Source organism: Tarenaya hassleriana, unplaced genomic scaffold (genome assembly GCF_000463585.1).
Source record: "Tarenaya hassleriana unplaced genomic scaffold, ASM46358v1 Cleome26, whole genome shotgun sequence".
Taxonomy (NCBI): Eukaryota; Viridiplantae; Streptophyta; class Magnoliopsida; order Brassicales; family Cleomaceae; genus Tarenaya; species Tarenaya hassleriana.
Window position 1 is genome coordinate 493486 of NW_010965869.1, and position 10721 is coordinate 504206.

Consider the following 10721-nt stretch of genomic DNA (forward strand, 5'->3'; position numbering starts at 1 on the left):
TCTTTCCCCTGCAACATCCTAGTAAAATTGAAGCTCCAGACCTTGTTTGTAAAACATCTACCAAAAAAACAGGCACACATAAATGCAAGGGACTCCAAAGACGAAGATATATTTTTCGTAGATAGGTCAGGCAGAGATCTAAAACTTACCAGCATAGCATATACATTTTATTGATTGACAAAACTGATATTCCATCTTCGTTTTCATTGTTAAGGCCTTTCTCAGAATAAAGAACAGCATCTTTGCAGTAAATTGTCAAAACACCCTGGATAGACCAAAACAGACGTCTACTGGAGATCAATAATAATACGAATGAATAACAGTGACACCATCATGTTATTGGTTTCACTGCATACTAAAAAGAAACATCACTCATACTGAAGTAAACAATGAAGCATATGGTAGGGTGACCACGGACAACCAATAAGACTGGAACAAGTTATGATTTGATTAGTCACAAGGAATGGCTACCTTATCTAATTCACACATATTCAAATGTATGTTAAAAAACGACAAAATGATGATAATTTCAAATCACTCATTTAGTTTTCCAATAAACTTATTCGTTTACTAATGCATCAACACACATTCCCTAGTACATTAGAGATTCACCTGAAGGAAACCGTGTGAGGTTCACGTGGAATATTAGGCATAACTGAGTCACAAAAGAAACAGGAAAATTACACAGAAGCCCACGAAAGGATTAGCCAGATCCATGACAAGAAGAAGATGGTAAAAGAAGCAAATCCCTCTATTCATGAATTGCCAAACTTGTCAAAGATCAGATCCATGACCAGAAGAAGCAAATTAATGGCATTAAAAACTCTGTTAATCCACTTCAAGATGTATCAATAGTCGAGATATGCTATTGACAAACGGTTCAAAAGCACAAACCTTTTTTCCCCAACAGCTTCCCGGCAATATTGAAGCTTCAAAGGTTGTCTGTACTACATTCACCTAATTGGCACAAGAGAATGCGCAGATTTAAGAAATCATACTTAAAAACGACCCACTCTTATCAATAATCAGGCATATCAAAGCAAAAGCTCTTATTCCATAAAACTCAAATTCAAAAAAGTTGTGACAACTCCCGGTAACAATGAAGCTTCGGTGACCGTCTTCCACATGACAAAGTAAAAATCAGATTTCCTGTTCAAAAGAGTTTCTTCGCTAGAGAAATACACAGCCATAGACCTTGAGGAATGTTCTTTCAGCGGTTTCCTCACTCCCGTCTACATGAAAAAACCATTAGTCATGCGTACTTACATAATATGACACAACTAAAGCAAATAGATTGAAAAAGTTTAATTCGGAACAAATATATAAGAAACTTAACATAACTTCAGCATGTGGTGTGAAATATCGGTGTAGCAAATGCACTCCTAGTAGGTGCCTAGAACTTTTCTGATGGTCATGTACCTAACACGAGACAACACAATGGAACTTCAAATCTGCATGAGTTTTTGCACAACCAAAGAAAGCTTTTTGATACTCTAAATTAGATGCGCTGGCACAGAGAGACTAAAAATTTTGGTTGCAAAAGAGATAGCAAATAGCATTAAAAATTCATACTCATCTAGTTCAAGATGTCTCGGTAGGTGAGTATGTGCTATTCATAACCGTTCCCAGAACATCTCCAAGGAAAACTGGCACATCTAAATGCAAGAGACTCTCCATAGACGAATATATATTTTTCGTAGATAAACAAAAAAGAAATGCAAAGGTCCGGCAGACTGACCATAGGCAACAATCAATCAGACTTAAGCAATTTATGATTTAATTGATTAACAACAGTGGCTACCTTATCTTATTCTCCCAAATTCAGACGTTTGATCAGAAACTACAACATGGTAACAATATCAAAGGAATGAATTGAGAGCAACGGTAATTGACTTCAATTACTATGGCTTTTTCACCCTAGTCCTTCACTTAGTTTTCCAATAAATTGGATATGGTTACTGGTGAATCAACACACATTCTAAAGATTAGAGATATACCTGAAGGACGAGGGCGTGTAAGGCTCTCTTGAAGGACTCACAAACAGAAGCTTCAAAGATTGTGATACGGCGGCAAGCAATGCAATAAGAAAAGTCGCAAAAAGAAGAGAGAGATTCACCTGAAGGAAATCATTCCACGCCTTAGAAAAGAGTGCGATAAGTTTCTGCGCCATAGTGTCGACCGGCAATTCGTAAAAGCCAAAGAACAGAAAACGAATATGTAATTAAACTTGTTATAAATAAATCAAATATTTCGTATACAATATTTCAATTTGTAATTCGTTTTTGGAAATTTTTTAAGATGTATAGGAGCAAGGAAAAAGCAAGAACGGCAGAAACGCTATTACCCCATGGTTTCTTCTAACACAATAATATGACGATGATGTGAGAGTGCAGATGAAAGAAAATTAACATTAAAGAAGATACTTCCATTAAACCACCAAAAGTACCCAAGACCTTTTAGTTACAAAACCCATTGTAAGGGAAAGCAAACAGCATTAAAAATTCTGTTAATGCGCTCCAAAACAAACCAATAATTGGACATATGTTGTTGATAAATGTTTCAACAACACGTACCTTTTTTCCCAGGCAACTTCCTGGTAACGCCGAAGCTTCAAAGGTTGTATCTACAACAACATCCACCTAATTGTGGCCCAAGAGACTCCGTAGATTTTCAAAATCATACTTAAAAAACACCGTTTTATCTATAATCAGACATATCAAAGCAAAAGCTCTTCATAAAACTCAAATTCAGGATTACTTATGTTTTTAAAAAGGCTCCCGGTTAACGTTGAAGCTTCGGTGACCGTCTTCCACATGATAAAAAGAAAAAGTCAGATTACCTTTTCAAAACTGTTGCCTTCTTAGAAAAGTACGCAACCATAGGCTTTGTTGGAAGTTCCCTCGGCGGTTTCCTCCCTCTCATCTATATAAGAAACCATTAGTTATGGGTACTTACATAATTTGACACAACTAAAGCACACCGACTATAATTTTTAAATGAGAACAAATATATATAAATTTATTATTTTAGCATGAGCTGCGGAATATTGGTGTAGCAACTGCAACACTAATGGTTCCAGGAGTTTTTCAGATTGTCATAGACGTGACACTGGACACCATAAAGGAACTTCATATTTGCATGAAGATGTATCAATAGGTGAGTACGTGCTATTGATAACCGGTTCCAAAGCACAAAACTCTTCCCCCTGCCACAAGTAAGTGCAAGAAACTGCAGAGATGAAGATATATTTTACGTAGATAGGTAAGGCAGAAATCTAGAACTTACCAGCATATACATTTTGTTGATAGACAGAACCGATATTCCATCTTCGTCTTTCTTGTTAAGGCCTTACTCGTAATAAAGAACATCATCTTTGCAGTAAATTGTCAAAACACCCTACACAGACCAAAACCAGCATCTACTAGAGATCAATTATAATACGAATGGATAAAAGTGATACTAAAAAGAAACATCATATAGACTGAAGTAAATAATGAAGCATATTCAAATGTATGTTCAAAAACTACGACATCGTAATAATTTCAAATCATTCATTAGTTTTCCAATAAACTGATTCGTTTACTAATGCATTAACACAAATTCCCGAGTATAATAGAGATCCACCTGAAGGAGAACGTGTGAGTTTCACATGGAATATTCGGCGTATCAGAGTCACAAAAGAAACAGGAAAATTACACACAAGGATTGGTAAGATCCATGACCAGAAAAAGATGTAATAATTTCAAATCATTCATTAGTTTTCCAATAAACTGATTCGTTTACTAATGCATTAACACAAATTCCCGAGTATAATAGAGATCCACCTGAAGGAGAACGTGTGAGTTTCACATGGAATATTCGGCGTATCAGAGTCACAAAAGAAACAGGAAAATTACACACAAGGATTGGTAAGATCCATGACCAGAAAAAGATGGTAAAAGAAGCAAATCCCTCTATTCATGTATTGGCAAACCTATCAAAGATCAGATCCATGACCAGAAAAAGATGAAAAATTTTTAAGATCCGTAGGAGCAAGGAAAAATAGAGACGCTATTACCACATGTTTTCTTCTAAAACCACGTTTTGATGATGGTGTGAGAGCGCAGTTGAAAGTAACAAGTATCGTCGACTCATAACTAACATTATAGAAGATACCTCCATTAACTCACCAAATGTACCTAAGGCCTTGTAGGAACAAAAACGATTGATAGAGATATAGTAAATAGCATTAAAAACTCTGTTAATCCACTTCAAGATGTACCAATAGATCGAGGTATGCTATTGACAAACGGTTCAAAGTACAAGCCTTTTTTCCCCTGCAACTTTCTGGCAATGTTGAAGCTTCAAAGGTTTCTGTACTACATCATCCACCTAATTGGCACAAGAAACTGCGCAGATTTACAAAATCATACTTAAAACCATCCATTCTTATCTATAATCAGACATATCAAAGCAAAAGCTCTTACTTCATAAAACTCAAATTCAGCACTGCCTAGTAACATTGAATCTTCGGTGAACGTCTTCCACGTGATAGAAACAAAAAGTCAGATTACCTTTTCAAAACTCCCTAGAAAAGTACGCAGCCATAGGCTTTGTTGGAAGTTCCCTAGGCGGTTTCCTCCTTCTCATCTACGTAAGAAACTATTAGTTATGGGTACTTACGTAATTTGACACAACAAAAGCACACCGATGTGAACTTTAAATGAGAACAAATATATAAAAACTTATTAATTGATCATGAGCTGTGGAGTGTTGGTGTAGCGACTGCAGCCCTAATGGTCCAGGAAGTTTTTCTGATTGTCGTAGACCTGACACGGGACAACATAAAGGAACTTCATATCTGCATGAGTTTTTGCGAGGTCAAGGAAAGCTTTTTGATCCTCTGCATCAGATGCCCTGGGACAGTAGACACTAAAAATATTGGTTGCGATTGCGAAAGAGATAGCAAAGAGCATTTGCTAATTCAGTTCAAGATGTATCAGTAGGTGAGAGTATGTGCTATTGATAGTCCTAGTACGATTGAAGCTCCATAACTTGTTTGTAGAACATCTCCCAGAAAAACTGGCATAAGTAAATGCAAGAGACTCCAAAGACGACGATATATTTTACATAGATAGGTAAGACAGAAATCTAGAACTTACCAGCATATACGTTTTGTTTATAGACAAAACACAATAGGATGAATGAATCACAGTGATGCCATCATGTTACTGGTTTACACCACATACTAAAAAGAAACATTGCTCAGACTGAAGTAAACGATGGAGCATACCCGAGGGTGGCCATAGGCAACAATCAATCAGACTTAAGCAAGTTATGATTCGATTGATTAACAACAGTGACTACCTTTATAAAAAAAAAGCAGTGACTACCTTGTCTTATTCACACAAATTCAGACTTAAGTTATATCTGATTACACAGAATACCCTTAGACAGATATATCACAAGAACATGGTAAAGCGGTGCAAATTCACCTAAAACACGTTTAAAACTCTCCCAGAAAGCTCACGGAAAAACTCATCTAACAATTTCAACAAACAATTCACCTAACAAATTCTCCAGCCCACAATTTAATTTGATAAATATGGAAGGAAAAATTATAAAAACGGCAAACAACTACAATACAGAAAATGGAGCAACCCATGAGTAGTAAACCAACAAATTGGATCATCAACGGGTTGTGAATTCAGTATCCATGAACAAGAATCTACATATACATGGTCGGAAAACAACAATGGTCAACATGGGATAGAGGATCAGTGGAGCGACGAAGACGCAGAGAAGAAACATAATAATGAATCAGGGGGAGAGCAAGAAATCATAACATTGAAGATTCGGTGACCGTCTTCCACATGATAGAAAGAAAAAATCAGATTACCTTTTCAAAAGTGTTACCTCCCTAGAAAAGTACGCAGCCATAAGCTTTGTTGGAAGTTCCCTGGTGGTTCCCCCACTCTCATCTACGTAAGAAAACATTAGTTATGGATACCTACATAATTTGACACAACTAACGCACATCGATTGTAAACTTTAAATGAGAACAAATATATATAAACTTATTATCTGAGCATGAGCTGTGGAGTATTGGTGTAGCAACTGCAGCCCTAATGGTTCCAGTAGTTTTTCTGATTGTCATAGACCTGACACGGGACAACATAAAGGAACTTCATATCTGCAAGAGTTTTTGCACGATCAAGGAAAGCTTTTTGATCCTCTGCATCAGATGCCCTGTCACAGTAGACACTAAAAATATTGGTTGCGAAAGAGATAGCAAACAGCATTAAAAATTCTGCTAATTCAGTTCAAGATGTATCCGTAGGTGAGTACGTGCTATTGATAACTGGTTCCAAAGCACAAAACTCTTTCGTTATTCACACAAATTTAGACGTTTGATCAGAAATTACGTCCCAGAAAAACTGCCACAAGTAAATGCAAGAGACTGAAACTATGACATGATAATAATTTCAAATCATTCATTTAGTTTTCCAATAAACTGATTCGATTACTAATGCATCAACACACATTCCCTAGTAGATTAGAGGTTCACCTGAAAGAGAACGTGTGAGGTTTACATGGAATATTAGGCGTACATGAGTCACAAAAGAAACAGGAAAATTACACAGAAGACCATGAAAGGATTAGCCAGATCCATGACCAGAAGAAGATGGTAAAAGAAGCAAATCCCTCCATTCATGAATTGCCAAACGTTTCAAAGATCAGATCCATGACCAGAAGAAGATGGAAATTTTTTAAGATGCGTAGGACCAAGGAAAAATCTGGAAACGAAGAGACGTTATTACCACATGTTTTCTTCTAACGCCATGTTTTGATGATGGTGTGAGAGTGCAGCTGAAAGTAACGAGTATCGTCGACTCACAACTAACATTACATAAGATACCTCCATTAACTCACTAACAATACCTAAGGCCTTGCACAAACAAAATCAATTGATAGAGATATAACAAATAGCATTAAAAACTCTGTTAATCCACTTCAAGATGTACCAATAGTCGTGGTATGCTATTGAAAAATGGTTCAAAAGCACAAACCTTTTTTCCCCAACAACTTCCTGGAAATGTTGAAGCTTCAAAGGTTGTCTGTACTACATCATCGACCTAATTGGCACAAGAGACTGCGCAGATTTACAAAGTCATACTTAAACATCATCCATTCTTATCTATGGTGGGGCACTAGTCTATTCCATCGTTAAGAGAGAAACCCAAGCAAAAGCTCTTACTTTTTAAAGCTCCAATTTATGATCATTTGTGTGATCCAAAAAGTTGTAACAACTCCCTGGTAACATTGAAGCTTCGGTGACCGTCTCCCACATGACAAAGTAAAACGTCAGATTACCTTTTCAAAAGCGTTTCTTCGCTAGAGAAATACACAGCCATAGACCTTGAGGGAGGTTCTTTAACCAGTTTCCTCACTCTCGTCTACATATAAAACCATTAGTTATGGGTACTTACATAATATGACACAACTAAAACAAATAGATTATAAACTTTAATACAGAACAAATATATAAGAAACTTAACATTACTTCAGCATACGGTGTAGCAACTGCACTCCTAATAGGTGCCTAGAACTTTTCTGATTGTCATGTACCTAACACGGGATAACACAATGGAACTCCAAATCTGCTCGAGTTTTTGCACCATCAAGGAAAGCTTTTTAATCTTCTACATCAGATGCCCTGTCACAGTAGACACTAAAAATATTGGTTGCGAAAGAGATAGCAAATAGCATTAAATATTCTGCTAATTCAGTTCAAGATTTATCAGTAAGTGAGTATGTGCTATTGATAACTGGTTACAAAGAACACTACCCTTTCCCCTGTAACTTCCTATTAAAATTGAAGCTCTAAAACTTGTTTGTAGAACATCTCCAAGAAAAATTGGCACATGTAAATGCAAGAGACTCTCCACAGACGAAGATATATTTTTCGTAGATGAACAAAAAAGAAATATAAAGGTCCGACAAACATATAGAACTTACCAGGATATACAGTTTGTAGATAGACAAAACAGATATCCCATTTTCATTTTCCTTTTTAAAGCCTTTTTCGTAATAAAGAACATCAACTCTGTAGTAAATTGTCATACCAAAAAAAAAACTCTGCCGTAAATTGTCAAAACAGTCTACATCGACCAATACCAATGTCTACTAGAGATAAAGAATTAGATGAATGAATCACAGTGATGCAATCATGTTACTGGTTTCCACCAAATTCTAAAGGGAACATCACTCAGACTGAAGTAATCGATGATGCTTACTCGATGCTGACCATGGGCAACAATCAATCAGACTTAACCAAATTATGATTTTTGATTAACAACAGTGACTACCTTATCTTATTCACCCAAATTCAGACGTTTGATCAGAAATTACGACATGGTAATAATATCAAAATAGTGAATTGAGAGCAACGGTAATGACTTAAATTTCCATGGCTTCTTCATCCCTAATCCTTCACTTAGTTTTCCAATATATTGGATTTGGTTACTCGTGAATCAACACATATTCTCCAAAAGATTAGAGATTAACCTGAAGGACGAGGGCGTGTAAGGTTCGCTTGAAGGCATACTCACAAACAGAAATTTCAAAGATTATGATACGGCGGCAAGCATTGCAATAAGAAAAGTCCCTAGAAGAAGAGAGATTCACCTGAAGGAACTCATTCCACGCCTTAGAAAAGTGTGCGATAAGTTTCTGCGCCATAATGTCGACCGACAATTCGTAAAAGCAATTCTCGGAGCCACATAACAGAAAACAAATATGTAATTAAACTTGTTATAAATAAATCAAATATTTCGTATTCAATATTTCAATTTGTAATTCGTTTTTGGAAATTTTTTAAGATTTATAGGAGCAAGGAAAAAGCATGAAAACCAGAACTAATATTACCCCATGGTTTCTTCTAACACCATAACATGATGATGAAGTGAGAGTGCAGCTGAAAGAAAATTAACATCAAAGAAGATACTTCCATTAACCAACCAATAAAAATAGCATTAAAAATTCTGCTAATCCCCCTTTAAGATATAACAATAATTGGGCATTGGCTGTAAATAAATGTTTCAACGACACGAACCTTTTTTCCGTGGCAACTTACTGGCAACGCTGAAACTTCAAAGGTTGTATCTACTACAACATCCACCAAATTGGCACAAGACTTAAAAATCATACTTAAAAATCACTGTTTCTTATCTATAATCAGGCATATCAAAGCAAAAGCTCTTACTTCACAAAACTCAAATTCAGGATAGCTAGGGTGGCCACAAACAACCAATAAGACTAGAACAAGTTATGATTTGATTGGCCACAAGGAGTGGCTACTTATCTAATCCACACATTCAAATGTATGCTCAAAAACTACGACATGATAATAATTTCAAATCATTCATTTAGTTTTCCAATAAACTGATTCGGTTACTAATGCATCAACACACATTCCCTACTAGATTAGAGAATAACCTGAAAGAGAACGTGTGAGATTCACATGGAATATTAGACGTACCTGAGTCACAAAAGAAACAGGAAAATTACACAGAAGACCACGAAAGGATTAGGCAGATCCATGACCGGAAGAAGATAAAAGCAGCAAACCCCTCTATTCATGAATTGCCGAAACTGTCAAAGATCAGATCCATGACCAAAAGTAATAACAACAACAACAACAACATCGCCTTCGCTATTATCACATGTTTTATTCTAACACCATGTTTTGATGATGGTGTGAGAGTGCAGCTGAAAGTAACGAGTATCGTTGACTCAACTAACATTACAGAAGATACCTCCATTAACTCAACCAAAGTATCTAAGGCCTTATAGGAACAAAATCGACTGACAGAGATATAGTAAATAGCATTAAAACTCCGTTAATCCACTTCAAGATGTACCAATAGATCGAGGTATGCAATTGACAAACGATTCAAAAGTACAAACCTTTTTTCCCCTGCAACTTCCTAGCAATGTTGAAGCTTCGAAGGTTGTCTAAACTACATCACCCACCTAATTGGCCAAAGAAACTGCGCAGATTAAAAAAATCATATTTAAAACCATCCATTCTTATCTACAATCAGACATATCAAAGCAAAAACTCATACTTCATAAAACTCAAATCAGCACAGCTTATTTTTTCAAAAATGTTCTGACAACTCCCTAGTAACATTAAAGCTTCGGTGACCGTCTTCCACATGATACAAAGAAAAAGTCAGATTACCTTTTCAAAACTGTTGTCTCCTAAGAAAAGTACGCACCGTAGGCTTTTGTTGCAAGTTCCCTCGGCGGTTTCCTCCCTCTTATCTTCGTGAGAAACTATTAGTTATGGGTATTTACTTAATTTGACACAACTAAAGAACACCGATGTAAACTTTAAATGATAACAAATATATAAAAACTTATTATTTTAGCATGAGCTGTGGAGTTTTGATGTAGCATCTGCAGCCCAAATGGTTCAAAAAGTTTTTCTGAATGCCATAGGCCTGACACGGGACAGCATAACGGAACTTCATATCTGCAGGAGTTCTTGTGAGATCAAGGAAAGCTTAGTGATCCGCTGCATCAGATGCCCTGAGACAGTAGACACTAAAAATATTGGTTGCGAAAAAGATAGCAAAGAACATTAAAAATTCTGCCAATTCAGTTCAAGAGGTATCAGTAGGTGAGTATGTGCCATTGATAACCGGTTCCAAAGCTCAAAACTCTTGTCGACAGTT

General features: G+C 36.3%; 2 protein-coding genes across 10 annotated transcripts in view; both read right to left on the minus strand.

The window, feature by feature from the left end:
• Positions 1-8570, minus strand: part of LOC104816745 — a 10447-nt gene extending 1877 nt beyond the window's left edge. The window contains exons 1-9 of one of the 8 annotated variants that reach the window (XR_002024398.1): positions 7050-7186; positions 6801-6928; positions 4467-5061; positions 4058-4371; positions 3286-3396; positions 2574-2922; positions 1998-2161; positions 895-1419; positions 150-265 (exon numbers count right to left, since the gene is read on the minus strand). Coding sequence is in view for 1 of the 8 variants with exons in the window: in XM_010545683.2 (XP_010543985.1) it covers positions 150-265; positions 895-957; positions 1195-1232; positions 1337-1349 (230 nt within the window). In the remaining 7 variants the exon portion in view is untranslated. The other 7 variants (XR_002024401.1, XR_002024399.1, XR_002024400.1 and 4 more) reach the window with 7 other exon arrangements.
• LOC104816741 overlaps positions 1-10721 on the minus strand; it is a 20145-nt gene that overhangs the window by 7994 nt on the left and 1430 nt on the right. The window contains exon 4 of one of the 2 annotated variants that reach the window (XM_010545681.1): positions 10582-10706. The exons of the other annotated variant lie outside the window; for it this stretch is intronic. Coding sequence (XP_010543983.1) covers positions 10701-10706 — 6 coding nt within the window. The 3' untranslated portion in view covers positions 10582-10700. Of the gene's footprint in view, positions 1-10581; positions 10707-10721 lie in introns of those variants that run through there. 2 annotated transcript variants of the gene reach the window in all.